The 18,616-nt window shown below is 43.3% G+C and overlaps 1 protein-coding gene across 6 annotated transcripts in view; it reads right to left on the bottom strand.

The window, feature by feature from the left end:
• RECK (reversion inducing cysteine rich protein with kazal motifs) overlaps positions 1 to 18,616 on the bottom strand; it is a 1,181,658-nt gene that overhangs the window by 680,110 nt on the left and 482,932 nt on the right. For all 6 annotated transcript variants that reach the window (XM_077269439.1, XM_077269433.1, XM_077269437.1 and 3 more), the window contains one exon: positions 16,861 to 16,908. In XM_077269439.1, the coding sequence (XP_077125554.1) occupies positions 16,861 to 16,908 (48 nt within the window). The remainder of the gene's footprint in view (positions 1 to 16,860; positions 16,909 to 18,616) is intronic.

Genomic DNA, 18,616 nt, shown 5'->3' with positions numbered 1-18,616 from the left:
AGGAGGATGAAGCCGCGACAGCCGGAGCCAAAGGGACGTCTGAGGATAGCGCAGAGAGGGAACAGAAGAAGCTGGAATGGCGGAGGTACCGGACAGATAGAGGAAGCAAGGACTGGGCACTAACCGGTAGGATGCTTGCACTTGACAGAAGGAGACAACGGAGACTCAGGACTGGCAGGATACGGCAGGACCACAGGGCCGGCTAGGTATGACAGGAATGCAGAGCCGACTGGATACGGCAGGAACGGTGGAGGCAGGAACGCAGGACTGACAGGACACGGCTGGAATGCAGGACTGGCAGGACACGGCTGGAACACAAGACTGGCAGGACACGGCAGGAACACAGGACTGGCAGGACACAGCAGGAACACAGGACTGGCAGGACACGGCTGGAATGCAGGACTGGCAGGACACGGCAGGAACACAGGACTAGCAGGACACGGCAGGAACACAGGACTGGCAGGACACGGCAGGAACACAGGACTGGCAGGACACGGCAGGAACACAGGACTGGCAGGACACGGCAGGAACACAGGACTGGCAGGACACGGCAGGAACACAGGACTGGCAGGACACGGCAGGAACACAGGACTGGCAGGACACGGCAGGAACACAGGACTGGCAGGACACGGCAGGAACACAGGACTGGCAGGACACGGCAGGAACACAGGACTGGCAGGACACGGCAAACAGAGAAGGTAAGAGACACAGCGATGATAGCAGGGATCAGAGCCAGGGAACCTAAGGGGATGCTGGTGGAAAACCAGCAAACGCAATAGACGCAAAGACGTCTTACCCGGAGCGATGCAGGGGAGAAATACCCGATGGGCGCCGCCATATTGGGGGCGGAGCCAGCGGGTCACAACCTCCCAGAAGTCCCGGCGGTGAGAGGAGCACGTCTGCGCATGTGCGGATCGCCGAAGGGACGAACGCCAGGGAATCCAGACGGAGAGGAGCAAGGAGGAGTGTCGGGAGCGCGCCGGCCGGACAGGTAAGTATCACGTGGTGTAACAATGAGGAAGATTTCTGCCAGGCAAGTTCATCGGATTAAGAGAGCAGCTGCTAAAAAGCCATTACAAAGCAGCAAACAGATATTTGAAGCTGCTGGTGCCTCTGGAGTCCCTCGAACCTCAAGGTGTAGGCGCCTTCAAAGGCTTGCTGTGGTGCATAAACCTACTATTCGGCCACCCTTAAACATTGTTCACAAGCAGAAATGGTTGCATTGGGCCCACACATACATGAAGACTAATTTCCAAACATTCTTGTTTACTGATAAGTGTTGAGCAACCCTGGATGGTCCAAATGGATGGAGCAGTGGATGGTTGGTGTATGGCCACCATGTCACAACAAGGCTGCAACAATAGCAAGAAGGTGGAGGAGTCATGTTTTGGGCCGGAATCATGGAGAAACAGCTGGTAGGGCCCTTTAAGGTTCCTGAAGGTGTGAAAATGACCTCTGCAAAGTACTTAGAGTTTCTTACTTGACAACTTTCCTCCATGGTATAAAAAGCAGAAATGTGCCTTCAGGAGCAAAATCATCTTTATGCATGACAATGCACCATCTCATGCTGCAAAGAAAACCTCTGAGTCATTGGCTGCTATGGGCATAAAAGGAGATAAACTCATGGTGTGGCCACCATCTGCCCCTGACTTCAACCCTATAGAGAACTTTTGGAGTATCATCAAGCAAAAGATCTATGAGGGTGGGAGGCAGTTCACATCAAAACAGCAGCTCTGGGAGGCTATTCTGACTTCATGCAAAGAAATACAAGCAGAAACTCTCCATAAACTCACAAGATCAATGGATGCAAGAATTGTGAAGGTGATATCAAAGAAGGGTTCCTATGGTAACATGTACCTTGGCCTGTTAGGATGTTTTGGAGTTAAATAGCTTTTTGTTCAGTGAATGTGACCTCCTAATGCTGCAAAGTCCACAAATGAGCATTTTCAGTTCTTTAAAACATATCAAATGTTTAGAAATTCTACTGTGCCTAATAATTTGGAACAGTGCATTTTAAGTTTTTATTCATTTTGGAGATTATACTGTTATCATTGGGAGATTTATTCAATAAAAGTCGATGTATACTCTAACGGGTGATTACTTCTATTAGGCTGACTGTCATTTGCACCAACCATTTAGGAAAATCTGAGAAAAATGTCATTTGCATAATAATTTGGAACATAGTGTATGTTTGAAGCATGATATTTGGGAAAAGGTTGAAAAGTTCCAGGGTGCCGAATACTTTCGCAAGGCACTGTATACCGTATGGGAATAAACATGCTAGAAATAGGAGGAAACCAATATGGCTAAATAGAGCTGTAAGGGGTGCAATAAGTGACAAAAAGAAAGCATTTAGAGAATTAAAGCAAGGAGGTAGTGATGAGGATTAAATAAATACAGAAAATTAAATAAATTCTGTAAAAAGCAAAAAATTATCCCAAAATATTCTTTAACTACATAAATAATAAGAAACTAAAAAATGATAGTGTTGGCTCCCTTAAAAATAGTCTGGGTGAAATGGTGGATGAGGACGAGGAAAAAGCCAATATGCTAAATTACTTTTTTCAGCAGTATTTACACAAGAAAATTCCATGACAGACAAAATGACTAGAGATAACAAAAATTCTCCATTAAATGTCACCTGCTAACCCAGAAGGAAGTACGGCGGCGTCTAAAAATCACTGAAATTGACAAATCTCTGGGCCCAGATGAAATACACCCCCGAGTACTGCAGCCTTTTCAGTTCCGGACCTGGCGTGCAGGTCCCCGCGGTCCTGTCATCCCCCTTACACCTCCACAAAGGAGTGAGGCCTCACACAGTCAGGAGAGATATGGCTTTACAGGTAATCTCCTGCATACTGGTTTTTCAATGCGCTTCCAGATGGAACCAGTCCATCGTGACTTCCACTCCATAAAGTTTGTTTGCCCTGCATTTGGGAATGGTAGTGCCAAAACTGAAAGTACCTCCTTATTACTAGCGTGTCGCCATGGGGAGCCAACCTGTGAAAGTCGCTGTATCAGTGTAGGAATACCAGAACTGTGCATATTTCCTTCAGTAGCAAGGGAAGTGAACTGTACTCCAGCCACCCTGAAAAGCTCTAAATGTGCTTGTTCCATAGGTAAAGACACCTCCTTTCATATGCATAATATGCAGTGCATCCTATACTCTGAACTACCGCCAATTTGCCTTTGAGAGACTGTACCCTGTTTTCTCCTTCAATAAAGTGTTACGTTGGAAAGTTCACACATGTGTCTGGCTGCTAGTAATTGCAAGAACATTACAGGTGCTCCAACACCTGAACCCAGGCTTCACTCTACAGGACGTCCTATAGCATCTCAGTAAGTGCCACCTATTGACAATTGTTGTGAACACGGGGGAAGTGTCTAGGGGTCCGGCAACCCACTTCAGCTATTGTGACATTAAAATCTGCTGCCAGTGGAACTACATGTCCCAGCTAGCCCCTCTACAACATCTGGTGTCTCTGCCATGGCTCCTCCACAATATGGCTTGTTTCTTGGGATCTTCAAAGCTCAGAGACAAATGCCAATACTTATCCATCATGCAATACCATCAGGGAGATGTCACATTAGTTCCAAATGTATTCTGCTGCAGGACAACGACAATATACAGTCAATGTCATTAAGAACTATCTTCAGTGGACGGAAGAACAAAGAACTGATGATGATGATATAGCCTTGATAGAGCCCTGATCACTACATCATTGAATGTGTGTGGGATGACATGAAGAAGCAGGAAAATATGCACTAGTCAACATCTATAGAAGATCTGTCATAAGCACTTTAAGATGTATACAACAACCTCCCTGCTGAAGTCCTTCAAAAACTGTGAGCAAGTGTAACAAGAAGAATTGATGCTTTGCTGTTGTTTTGTAGGCAAAAAGGTGGTCCCAACTAATATTGATTTTATTCAGATTTCTCTAGTGCTCACTTCCTATGCATTTTGTTAATTGTTAAAAAACATTACCACTTTTATTTTTAAAACATTCTTATACTGCGTCATTTATTTTACTCCTGCCTAAAAAAAAATTCATATTACTGTATTTAAACACTCCATCTGAGGGTTTGAAAAATGGGATTCAAACATAACTCCCAATGGAACCAGTTACTGTAATGAGGTGTAAAGAAATCACCTTGCACTCCAACAGACCTCTGTTCTGACAGTGTCAGGGGCACTGGTGACAAAGAGGCAAATACCCCCTGGGAAGCTCCCCCAGCAGCTGTTCAGGGTCGGCCACCTGGTGGTGGCTACAGCCACACAGCAAATTGTGCGCGGACGTGTCCGCTATACTGTGATGAGGCCGGCAGCAGACACAGCTGCATCACAGTCAGCGCACACGTATGCGCTGAGTGTATCCATTGTTTCAGATGCTGCACATCTCGTATCTTTACAGCATAGACAATTGCCTTCAGATGACCCCAAAGATAAAAGTCTAAGGGGGTCAGATCAGGAGACCTTGGTGGCCATTCAACTGGCCCACGATGACCAATCCACTTTCCAGGAAACTGTTCATGTAGGAATGCTCGGACCTGACACCCATAATGTAGTGCTGCATCATCCTACAGGAAAAACTCAGGGAATGTGCCATCTTCAGTGCATAAAGAGGGCAACACATCATCATAGTTACATAGTTACATAGTTATTAAGGTTGAAGGAAGACTTTAAGTCCATCTAGTTCAACCCATAGCCTAACATGCCCTAACATGTTGATCCAGGGGAAGGCAAAAAAACCCCATGTGGTAAGAGTAAGCTCCATCATGGGGAAAAAAATTCCTTCCCGACCCCACATACGGCAATCAGACTAGTTCCCTGGATCAACGCCTTATCAAGGAATCTAATATATATACCCTGTAATATTACACTTTTCCAGAAAGGTATCCAGTCCCCTCTTAAATTGAAGCAATGAATCACTCATTACAACATCATACGGCAGAGAGTTCCATAGTCTCACTGCTCTTACAGTAAAGAATCCGCGTCTGTTATTATGCTTAAACCTTTTTTCCTCCAGACGTAGAGGATGCCCCCTTGTCCCTGTCACCGGTCTATGATTAAAAAGATCAGCAGAAAGGTCTTTGTACTGTCCCCTCATATATTTATACATTAACATAAGATCACCCCTTAGTCTTCGTTTTTCCAAACTAAATAGCCCCAAGTGTAATAACCTATCTTGGTATGGCAGACCCCCCCAGTCCTCTAATAACCTTGGTCGCTCTTCTCTGCACCCGCTCCAGTTCAGCTATGTCTTTCTTATACACCGGAGACCAGAACTGTGCACAGTATTCTAAGTGTGGTCGAACTAGTGACTTGTACAGAGGTAAAATTATGTTCTCCTCATGAGCATCTATGCCTCTTTTAATGCATCCCATTATTTTATTTGCCTTTGTAGCAGCTGCCTGACACTGGCCACTGAATATGAGTTTGTCATCCACCCATACACCCAGGTCTTTTTCATTGACGGTTTTGCCCAGAGTTTTAGAATTAAGCACATAGTTATACATCTTATTACTTCTACCCAAGTGCATGACCTTACATTTATCCCCATTAAAGCTCATTTGCCATTTATCAGCCCAAGCTTCTAGCTTACATAAATCAGCCTGTAATATAAAATTGTCCTCCCCTGTATTGATTACCCTGCAGAGTTTAGTGTCATCTGCAAATATTGAAATTCTACTCTGAATGCCCCCTACAAGGTCATTAATAAATATGTTAAAAAGAAGAGGGCCCAATACTGACCCCTGCGGTACCCCACTACTAACCGTGACCCAGTCCGAGTGTGCTCCATTAATAACCACCCTTTGTTTCCTATCCCTGAGCCAACTCTCAACCCACTTGCACATATTTTCCCCTATCCCCATTATTCTCATTTTATGTATCAACCTTTTGTGTGGCACCGTATCAAAAGCTTTTGAAAAGTCCATATACACTACATCTACTGGGTTCCCTTGGTCCAGACCGGAACTTACCTCTTCATAGAAGCTGATCAAATTAGTCTGACATGATCGGTCCCTAGTAAACCCGTGCTGATACTGGGTCATGAGGTTATTCCTCTTCAGATACTCCAGTATAGCATCCCTTAGAATGCCCTCCAGGATTTTACCCACAGTAGAGGTTAAACTTACTGGCCTATAATTTCCGAGTTCAGTTTTTGTCCCCTTTTTGAATATTGGCACCACATTTGCTATACGCCAGTCCTGTGGTACAGACCCTGTTATTATGGACTCTTTAAAGATTAAAAATAATGGTCTATCAATGACTGTACTTAATTCCTGCAGTACTCGGGGGTGTATCCCATCCGGGCCCGGAGATTTGTCAATTTTTGTGATTTTTAGACGCCGCCGTACTTCCTGCTGGGTTAAGCAGGTAACATTAAATTCGGAATTATTATCACTAGTCATATTGGCTGCCATAGGATTTTCTTTTGTAAATACTGATGAAAAAAAGTCATTTAGCATATTGGCTTTTTCCTCCTCCTCATCCACCATTTCACCCAGACTATTTTTAAGGGGGCCAACACTATCATTTTTTAGTTTCTTACTATTTATGTAGTTAAAGAATATTTTGGGGTTATTTTTGCTCTCCCTAGCAATGAGTCTCTCTGTCTCAATCTTTGCTGCCTTGATTTGCTTTTTACATAATTTATTTACTTTTTTGTATTTATTTAATGCCTCCTCACTACCTACTTCCTTTAATTCTCTAAATGCTTTCTTTTTGTCACTTATTGCGCCCCTTACAGCTTTATTTAGCCATATTGGTTTCCTCCTATTTCTAGTATGTTTATTCCCATACGGTATATACTGTGCACAGGTCCTATCCAGGATGCTAATAAATGTCTCCCATTTTCTTTGTGTACTTTTATGTCTCAGGATATCGTCCCAGTTAATTGCACCAAGATCCTCTCTCATCCGTTGGAAATTTGCCCTCCTGAAGATCATGATGGTCGTCGTGGGCCAGATGAATGGCCACCAAGGTCTCCCGATCTGACCCCCTTAGACTTTTATCTTTGGGGTCATCTAAAGGCAATTGTCTATGCTGTGAAGATACAAGATGTGCAGCATCTGAAACAATGGATACTGGAAGCCTGTGCTAGCTTTTCTTCTGTGGTGTTGCTATCAGAGTGTCAAGAGTGGGAGAAGAGGGTTGCACTGACAATCCAACACAATGGGCAGCACTTTGAACACATTTTATTAGGAGTCATAACCTTGTAAATAACTCATGAAAGAAGTAAGTTACATTAAAAACAAACACGCCATTGTTTTTCTTGTGAAATTCTCAATAAGTTATAAGTTTGATATGTCACATGACCCTCTTCCTATTGGAAAAAATAAAGTTGGATCCAAAATGGATGACTTCACAATGGCTGCAATGGTCACCACCCATCTTGAAAATTTGTCCCCCTCCCATATACTAATGTGCCACAAACAGGAAGTTGATACCACCAACCATTCCCATTTTATTTAGGTGTATCCATATAAATGGCCCACCCTGAGCTGTATATATAGGGATAACTGGGGCCGTCATACTATATATAGGGGGAGAACTGGGGCACCATCATACTAGATATGTGGGGAGTACTGGGGCTATAGTACTATATATGTGGGCAACTGGTGCCATCGTACTATATTTATGGTGGGAACTGGGGCCATCGCACTATATATACTATATATGTGGGGCTCTGGGGACCATCATACTATATATGTGGGGCAGTGGGATACCTTCATACTATATATTATATATAAATAAAATAAACTGGGGACCATCATGTGGGGGCTAAGGGGCCACCATATTCCATATAGGAGGCTGTAGGGACATGATACTATATATAGAGGGGATGTGGGATCATCATACTATATACAGGAAGCTGTGAGATACGTAATATCGCAATTAGAGAGCGGTAGGGGACTATCATACTATATAGGGGATTTTGGAGACATACTATTTGTGGGGAGCAATAGTATATATAGAAAACTGTAAAGCCTCATACTATATATAGGAAGCAGTGGGGACATCATATTGTATTTATGGGGCTATGGTGTCATTTTACATTATACTCTATCAAGGACTTTAGGCTGTGTATTTTACTATATGTACTATATGAGGAGTGAATTATACTCTATCAAGGACTCTGTGCTGTGCACTATTCTATATGTATATAGAAGCTGCATTATACTCTATCAAGGACTACGGGGAGTGCATTATACTATCTATACTATATGGGCACTGCATTATACTCTACAGAGGACTATAGGGTACATTATACTGTATGAAAGACTATGGGGAATGCATTATACTTTATGAAGGACTATTGGGCACAATATACTATGAGGAGGATTATGGGGCACATTATATTATATGAAGGAATATTGGGTGCATTATACTATATGGAAGACTATGGAAGTGCATTATGCTATGTGAAGGACTATGTAGTGCAATATTCTTTTTTTTTTTTTTTATTCATTTATTAACCAAAACAGTAACAACATATACATATTTGTGCATCCAAGCCAGCATAAGTACACTTGTCAAGGTAATTACAAATGGACAACAAATTTGTGCATTAAATTATTCATGTGCTATGTATATAATAAACCACTGGTCAAGTGAATAGAAAACATTACATATCTTCATGTCGGCCTGGTAGGATGTATCCAAAAAAGAGGGAAAAGAAGAGGAAAAGAAAAGAAAAAAAAAAGAGGGGGGAAGTATTCTCCTTCCTCTCTCCTCCTCATTATTCAACCAATTAAGTCATAACTATCTTATCCTAATCTGCTGCCCAATATCTATATATATTATAATTACTATCTGATGCCGTAAAGTATGTATTAATGCGTTTCAACCAGGCCACTGTTATGATCCTTAGTGGTTGAGGATCACAAATTACTCCAGCTAAGTAACAAACATAGGACAAGCTCTAGGGAGGTGGCAAACTGGACTGACCGCAAATCTGAACCTATCCAAACACACTAGAAGTAGCCGGTGAACGTGCCTAAAAATCCTAGACGTCTCGAGCCAGCCTGAGGAACTAACTACCCCTAGAGAGAAAGAAAGACCTCTCTTGCCTCCAGAGAAATAATCCCCAAAGATATAGAAGCCCCCAACAAATAATAACGGTGAGGTAAGAGGAAGGCACATACACAGGGGTGAAAGCAGATTCAGCAAATGAGGCCCACTAATACTAGATAGCAGAAAATAGAAAAGGGAATCTATGCGGTCAGTAAAAAACCCTTACAAAATATCCACTCTGAGATTTCAAGAACCCCCACACCAACTAACGGTGTGGGGGGAGAAACTCAGTCCCCTAGAGCAACCAGCAAGCGAGGAAATCACATTTTAGCGAGCTGGACTAAAAACATAATGAACGCTGATAATCAAAAAATGATTAAACAAAAACTTAGCTTGTCTTGGAGAGACTGGGAGCAAGGTAGACACAAGGAATCTGAAGAGCACTGAATACATTGATAGCAGGCAAGGAACTGAGTATCCAGGTGGGCTAAATAGGAAACCAACCAGGATAACCAACCAGCTGATGCTGCAACCTGCAGAAAGACAACACTACACAGTACCGCTTGTGACCACTAGAGGGAGCCCAAAAATAGAGTTCACAACAGTACCCCCCCTTGAGGAGGGGTCACCGAACCCTCATCAAGACCCCCAGGGCGATCAGGATGAGCCACGTGGAAGGCACAAACCAAATCGGCCGCATGAACATCAGAGGCGACAACCCAGGAATTATCCTCCTGACCATAGCCCTTCCACTTAACCAAATACTGAAGCCTCCGTCTAGAGATACGAGAATCCAAAATCTTCTCCACCACGTACTCCAATTCGCCCTCGACCAGCATCGGAGCAGGAGGCTCAACAGAAGGAACCACAGGTACCACATACCTCTGCAACAAAGACCTATGGAACACATTATGAATGGCAAACGATGCTGGGAGATCCAAACGAAAAGACACCGGGTTAAGGATTTCCAAGATCTTATAAGGACCGATGAAGCGAGGCTTGAATTTAGGAGAGGAGACCTTTATAGGAACATACCGAGAAGACAGCCACACCAAATCCCCAACACGAAGTCGGGGACCCACACCGCGGCGGCGGTTGGCAAAGCGCTGAGCCTTCTCCTGTGACAACCTCAAATTGCCCACCACATGGTTCCAAATCTGCTGCAACCTATCCACCACAGAATCCACCCCAGGACAGTCAGACGGCTCAACCTGACCAGAGGAAAAACGAGGGTGGAAACCAGAATTGCAGAAAAAAGGCGAAACCAAAGTAGCAGAACTAGCCCGATTATTAAGGGCAAACTCGGCCAAAGGCAAAAAAGTCACCCAATCATCCTGATCAGCAGAAACAAAACATCTCAAATAAGTTTCCAACGTCTGATTAGTTCGCTCGGTTTGGCCATTAGTCTGAGGATGGAAGGCCGACGAAAAAGACAAATCAATGCCCATCTTAGCACAAAAAGTCCGCCAAAACCTGGACACAAACTGGGATCCTCTATCAGACACAATATTTTCAGGAATGCCGTGCAAGCGAACCACATTCTGAAAAAATAGAGGAACCAAATTGGAGGAAGAAGGCAACTTAGGCAAGGGCACCAAATGGACCATCTTGGAAAAACGATCACACACCACCCAGATGACAGACATTTTCTGAGATACTGGAAGATCCGAAATAAAATCCATGGAAATGTGCATCCAAGGCCTTTTCGGAACAGGCAAAGGCAAAAGCAAACCGCTGGCACGAGAACAGCAAGGCTTAGCCCGAGCACAAATCTGGGACTGCACAAAGGAACGCACATCCCGCGATAAGGAAGGCCACCAGAAGGACCTAGCCACCAAATCTCTGGTACCAAAAATCCCAGGATGACCCGCCAACACCGAAGAATGAACCTCGGAAATAACCCTGCTGGTCCATCTATCCGGGACAAACAGTCTCTCTGGTGGACAACGGTCAGGTCTATCTGCCTGAAAATTCTGCAGCACCCGTCGCAAATCTGGGGAAATGGCAGACAAAATCACTCCCTCTCTGAGAATACCAGCCGGCTCAGAAACTCCCGGAGAGTCAGGCACAAAACTCCTAGAAAGTGCATCAGCTTTCACGTTCTTCGAACCAGGCAGGTATGAGACCACGAAGTTGAAACGGGAGAAAAACAACGACCAACGAGCCTGTCTAGGATTCAGGCGCTTGGCAGATTCAAGGTAAATCAGATTTTTGTGATCAGTCAAGACCACCACACGATGTTTAGCTCCTTCGAGCCAATGTCGCCACTCCTCAAATGCCCACTTCATAGCCAACAACTCCCGATTACCAACATCATAATTCCGCTCGGCAGGCGAAAACTTTCTTGAAAAGAAAGCACATGGCTTCATCACAGAGCCCTCAGAGATTCTCTGCGACAAAACAGCCCCTGCTCCAATCTCAGAAGCATCAACCTCGACCTGGAAGGGGAGAGAGACATCTGGCTGACATAAGACTGGAGCTGAAGAAAACCGGTGCTTCAGCTCCCGAAAGGCCTCCACGGCCGCAGGAGACCAATTAGTCACATCAGAACCCTTCTTGGTCAAATCCGTCAAAGGTTTAACCACGCTAGAAAAATTAGCGATGAAACGACGGTAAAAATTAGCAAAACCCAAGAACTTCTGAAGACTCTTAACAGACGTGGGCTGAGTCCAGTCATGAATAGTCTGGACCTTGACTGGGTCCATCTCCACAGTAGAAGGAGAAAAAATAAAACCCAAAAAGGAGACCTTCTGTACTCCGAAGAGGCATTTTGAGCCCTTCACAAATAAAGCATTAGCACGCAGGACCTGAAACACCATCCTGACCTGCTTCACATGGGACTCCCAATCATCAGAAAAGACCAAAATGTCATCCAGATAAACAATCATAAATTTATCCAGATATTCTCGGAAGATGTCATGCATGAAGGACTGAAACACAGAAGGAGCATTAGAGAGTCCAAAAGGCATCACTAAGTACTCAAAATGGCCTTCGGGCGTATTAAATGCTGTTTTCCATTCATCTCCCTGCTTAATGCGCACAAGATTATATGCACCACGGAGATCTATCTTGGTGAACCAACTGGCACCCTTAATCCGAGCAAACAAATCAGACAATAGTGGCAAAGGATACTGAAATTTGACTGTGATTTTATTCAGAAGACGATAATCTATACAAGGTCTCAAAGAACCGTCCTTCTTGGCCACAAAAAAAAATCCTGCACCAAGAGGGGAAGAGGATGGGCGAATATGTCCCTTCTCCAAAGACTCCTTTATATAACTCCGCATCGCGGCATTCTCTGGTATAGACAAATTAAAAAGTCGTCCCTTAGGGAATTTACTACCAGGAATTAAATTTATAGCACAGTCACAATCCCTATGAGGGGGCAGGGCACTGGACCTGGGCTCATCAAATACATCCTGGTAGTCAGACAAAAACTCAGGGACCTCAGAAGGAGTGGAAGAAGCAATAGACACCAACGGAGTATCGCCATGAATTCCCTGACAATCCCAACTTGACACTGACATAGCTTTCCAATCTAAAACTGGATTATGAGCTTGCAGCCATGGCAGACCCAAAACAACAACATCATGCAAATTATGCAGAACAAGGAAGCGAATCACCTCCTGATGTACGGGAGTCATGCACATGGTCATTTGCGTCCAATACTGAGGCTTATTCTCAGCCAATGGCGTAGCATCAATTCCCCTCAGAGGAATAGGAAATTCCAAAGGCTCCAGGACAAAACCACAGCGCCTGGCAAACGACAAATCCATCAGATTCAGGGCAGCACCCGAATCCACAAAAGCCATAACCAGGTAGGATGACAAAGAACAAATCAAAGTAACAGACAAAATAAATTTAGGCTGTATAGTACCAATGGTGACAGGTTTAGCGATTTTTTTTAAGCGTTTAGAGCATGCTGAGATAACATGAGTAGAATCACCACAGTAAAAGCACAAGCCATTTTGACGTCTATGACTTTGTCACTTAATTTTGTTCAGAGTTTGGTCACATTGCATAGACTCAGGTCTCTGTTCAGAAAATACCGCCAAAGGATGAGCAGATTTGCGCTCCCGCAAACGCCGATCAACCTGAATAGCTAAAGCCATAGAATCACTCAGACTTGCAGGGGTGGGAAACCCCACCATAACATTCTTAACGGCCTTAGTAAGACGTTCTCTGAAATTTGCAGCCAGGGCACACTCATTCCATTGAGTAAGCACCGACCATTTCCGAAATTTTTGACAATACACCTCAGCTTCATCCTGACCTTGAGAGATAGCCAGCAACGCTTTTTCTGCCTGATTCTCAAGATTAGGCTCCTCATAAAGCAGTCCAAGAGCCAGAAAAAATGCATCTACATTAAGCAATGCAGGATCTCCTGGCGCCAGAGAGAAGGCCCAATCTTGAGGGTCGCCACGCAACAAGGAGATAACAATTTTAACTTGCTGAGCGGAATCACCAGAGGAACGAGGTCTCAGAGATAGAAATAACTTACAATTATTCTTAAAATTTAGGAACCTAGATCTATCTCCAGAAAACAACTCAGGAATGGGTATCTTTGGTTCTGACATAGGGCTATGAATAACAAAATCCTGAATACTTTGCACCTGTGCAGTAAGATGATCCACACTAGAAGTCAGAGTCTGAGCATTCATGTCTGCAGCTGAGCTCAAAACCACCCAGAGTTCAAGGGGATGAAAGAAGCTAAACAGACTGCAGCAAAGGAAAAGCGGGAGGAAAAAAAAAAATGTACTCAGGTCTTCTTTTTATCCCACTTCTGCGATGCATTAAACACTTTTTGGCCTGCTATACTGTTATGATCCTTAGTGGTTGAGGATCACAAATTACTCCAGCTAAGTAACAAACATAGGACAAGCTCTAGGGAGGTGGCAAACTGGACTGACCGCAAATCTGAACCTATCCAAACACAGTAGAAGTAGCCGGTGAACGTGCCTAAAAATCCTAGACGTCTCGAGCCAACCTGAGGAACTAACTACCCCTAGAGAGAAAGAAAGACCTCTCTTGCCTCCAGAGAAATAATCCCCAAAGATATAGAAGCCCCCAACAAATAATAACGGTGAGGTAAGAGGAAGGCACATACACAGGGGTGAAAGCAGATTCAGCAAATGAGGCCCACTAATACTAGATAGCAGAAAATAGAAAAGGGAATCTATGCGGTCAGTAAAAAACCCTTACAAAATATCCACTCTGAGATTTCAAGAACCCCCACACCAACTAACGGTGTGGGGGGAGAAACTCAGTCCCCTAGAGCAACCAGCAAGCGAGGAAATCACATTTTAGCGAGCTGGACTAAAAACATAATGAACGCTGATAATCAAAAAATGATCAAACAAAAACTTAGCTTGTCTTGGAGAGACTGGGAGCAAGGTAGACACAAGGAATCTGAAGAGCACTGAATACATTGATAGCAGGCAAGGAACTGAGTATCCAGGTGGGCTAAATAGGAAACCAACCAGGATAACCAACCAGCTGATGCTGCAACCTGCAGAAAGACAACACTACACAGTACCGCTTGTGACCACTAGAGGGAGCCCAAAAATAGAGTTCACAACAGGCCACCATGTCCTGATATAGTAAGACAAGAAGAGTTCCACCTGTCCCAAATCTTATCAAACTTCATTAAGCAGCCCCTGTTTTGATATAATGTCCGCTCATACGGTATGATCGGGTTTACCAATTCTATCCACGTCCCGAGAGAGGGCTGTACATTACCCATCCAACGCAATGCCAACACCTTCCTAGCCAGAAAGAGTGTCTCACGTAGAAAAATTTTAACATAGTGTCCCCAGGCTTCATCATCTATCACCCCAAATAAGCAAACTAAGGGATTGAAAGGAACAGGGGGATTGTACTAAAGAAGTCAACAGCGACGTTACCTGGCTTCAGTAAGACTGAATAATGGGGCAACCCCATACCATGTGTATAAAGTTTGCTTCCAGCGAATGACATCTCAAACATTCCGATGTTTTATACTGACCCATCTTAAAGAGCCGCAAGGGAGTTAAATATGACTGATGTATGATATATAATTGGGTCATTCTTTTATGTAGTGCATTATTCTAAACAAGCAAAATGCTGCCTATTCATCGAGTGATTGGATTGTTTATGCCAGAAGAAAAATCATTGTTATCAGCAGCACATCACCAAGTGAATACTGCAGATACTGTATGCTGTTTATAACATGATACTGTATGGGGACAGATTGATCTACTAGTGATTTACTCTTCCTCAGACGGTATAAAGAGGCCGGGAAACAAGCGTCAAACAACTTCAATATTGTCGCTCACAATTGTTTAACGGCATGAACTCAGCACATCTAAATACAACCAAAATGTTTCTGTGTGATGGTGCAATATGTGAGCTTTTGGGGCCCTACTTTAAACTTTTGCCCAGGGCCCCACTTTGTCTAAAATCGTTACTGCATGTCTTGGGGTCACATTTGACAAGGAATTTTCCTTTCCCATGTCCAATCACTGACTCATGTTACCTGTATGTTAAAAACTTCTCCAGAATTTGGCCTTTCTCACCTTTAAAAATGCAAAAACTCTAATTGTGGCTCTTATTGATTCTCATCGGAACTACTGCAATTCTCTATTGATCGGTCTCCCTCTTACCAAACTTTCTAATCTTCAATCCATCCTGAATGCAGCAGCCAGGTTTGTATTTCTGTTCAGCTGCTTCACTGCTGCCTCCACATTGAGCTAGTCATTGTACTTTTTACTAATCCAGTAGAGAACAATATAAACTTATTTCTCTCAGTTCTACACCACCCTACATCTCTGTAATGATTATAAGGGATAACTCAGGAGACTCTTTGCATGCAACAAGACAACTGCAGGACACAGTTTTATAAGTGGTAAAGTCTATATTATCACACGGTGATTCAAACAGGTGCAGAGAAAAACTCAAGGCCACAACACTTGGAGTAAATATTAAACGCAGCTTAGCAGTCTATAGGAAACTTCAGAGGAAAATGCAATCACACAGAAAGTCTATGAAGCACAATTATTCTTGAGGATACTTGACACGAATAAGTCCTTGGTAGTCCAAACACAGATAGATATGCTTATAAGGCAGTTCAAATAATATCTTAGCAGAACCAGGGAGGCCTGGGTAAAAGTCTCAGGTTTAAGCAGAGCAGCAATAGCTTACATGTCCAGCAAATGCAGATGGAAACATACACAAGCAGCCAGATGGAGGATTATTGGAAACCGATGTATGCAGCAGAAACTCAGAGCTGAGTAACAGCATCTCCACACAGGTTCACAGGAGCAGGTGCAGGTGCAAAGCCAGGGAGTCATCAGGAGCTGGATGCAAGGCAGAATACTCTAGCACAGACTAAAGGCTGGGGTGGAGTTATATAGCAGGAAGACACAGTGCACATGAGACCAAAGACACCATCTTGGAAAAGAGCAGTAATGCACAAAAGGTAATCAAAATGTTCAGAGTCCTGACAATCTCCTTTCCTTGATCTCTGTCTATCATCCTACTCATACGCTCTATTCTACAACTGATCTAAGACTAACATCCTTCATAATCTGATACTCTCACTTTCGTATCTAAGACTTCCTTTGTGCTGTGCCAGTTTTCAGGAATGCAGTACCCCAGACGATACGATTAATACTTAGACCACACATTTTTAAGACTGCTTTAAAAACATGTTTCTTTAGACATGATTTGATTTAATTTATCCAATACTTCCCAGTTCCCTCTTTCTAAATTTTCAACATAATCTGGTTTCTAATATTTATTTGTCACCACATCTTCCATGCAACCAACAGCACTTGGTAACTGTACTTAGATACTGCTCTTACCTCGTATTCTTTTCTGCAGTTTTTTAAAATGTCATTTGTGGAAGATGCCTGAATAAAAATAACAAAATGAAATATTATATTGATCATTATAATAAAATGTACAAATATGAAAGAATGAAGAACTTACTTGAAAATATTTTTCATACAATGGCATATTTATCATCAACCGTCCTTTCTTTATTAGTCATATATGCATGTAACATCAAATTACAGTGTTTTTTTAATGCATTTGCACAGTTTGCACAGGTAAAATACTTATTATGCACACAATATCCAATTTAAATGGCTTTTCCAGGCTTACTATACTGATAACTAGTGTTGAGCATTCCGATACCGCAAGTATCGGGTATCGGCCGATACTTGCGGTATCGGAATTCCGATACCGAGTTCTGATACTTTTGTGGTATCAGGAATCGGTATCGGAACCATATTCATGTGTAAAATAAAGAATTAAAATAAAAAATATGGATATACTCATGTGACCGCTCACGCGACCAATCAGAAGCCGCGACGTCAGCCGCGACGTCATCGAAGGTCCTTCACGGGCTCATTCTTAGGAACAAAGGCTCCCGGTTACAGCGGTAAGGTCCAGGGGCCGCCGGAGAGGTGAGTATATGGATATATATGGATATACTCACCTCTCTGGCAGGCCCTGGACCTTACCGCTGTAACCGGGAGCCTCCGTTCCTAAGAATGAGCCCGTGAAGGACCTTCGATGACGTCGCGGCTGACGTCGCGGCTTATGATTGGTTGCGTGAGCGGTCACATGAGCGGTCACGCGACCAATCAGAAGCCGCGACGTCATCAAAGGCCCTTCACGCGCTCATTCTTAGGAACAAAGGCTCCCGTTTACAGCGGTAAGATCCAGGGGCCACCGGAGAGGTGAGTATAGCCATATTTTTTATTTTAATTCTTTATTTTACACATGAATATGGATCCCAGGGCCTGAAGGAGAGTTTCCTCTCCTTCAGACCCTGGGAACCATTCCGATACTTTGCGTCCCATTGAAATGCATTGGTATCGGGTATCGGTATCGGCGATATCCGATATTTTTCGGGTATCGGCCGATACTATCCGATACCGATACTTTCAAGTATTGGACGGTATCGCTCAACACTACTGATAACCTATCCTTAGGATAGATATCAGATTGGTGGTGGTCTGACACCTGGCATCAGGGATAGACTGGCACACAAGCCCCACCAGTCCACATAATATAACATCCCCCACCTCCCAGATGAGTGAATTTTCCTTTACTTGGTAATGCTTATCATCCTTCTAGTAAATGAGTTAGGCCGGAGTCTTACTAGAGTGTAATATGGACCGATGCTATGCGTTAAAAAAACACATAGCATTCAGACCAAAGTTAACCTATGGTGCAGCTCCTATCATCCGTTGTTTTCTCGGCAGTATTATACATGCGTACGAAATCTCAGCATGCTGCGATTGTCACCGTATAATACGCCAATGCAAGTGTATTGGTGCGAGAAAAACTCGCACACCACACGGACCATCAGTGTGACATCAGCGAGAAATACGCATCGGTGTCCTATAGAAAAACTGGCAATTCAGTGCGGTGTTAAAATAGAATAGTTAAAATAAATATCTACACAAAGTATAGGTATATATATATATATATATATATATATATATATATATATACAGTATATATGTCATTGACACACATATATATATATATATATATATACACTCACTGGCCACTTTATTAGGTACACCTGTCCAACTTCTTGTTAAC

This window comes from Ranitomeya variabilis, chromosome 6 (genome assembly GCF_051348905.1).
Source record: "Ranitomeya variabilis isolate aRanVar5 chromosome 6, aRanVar5.hap1, whole genome shotgun sequence".
NCBI classification, from domain to species: Eukaryota; Metazoa; Chordata; class Amphibia; order Anura; family Dendrobatidae; genus Ranitomeya; species Ranitomeya variabilis.
Note: the sequence above shows the minus strand (reverse complement) of the source record. Positions and strands in the feature narration are given on the sequence as shown.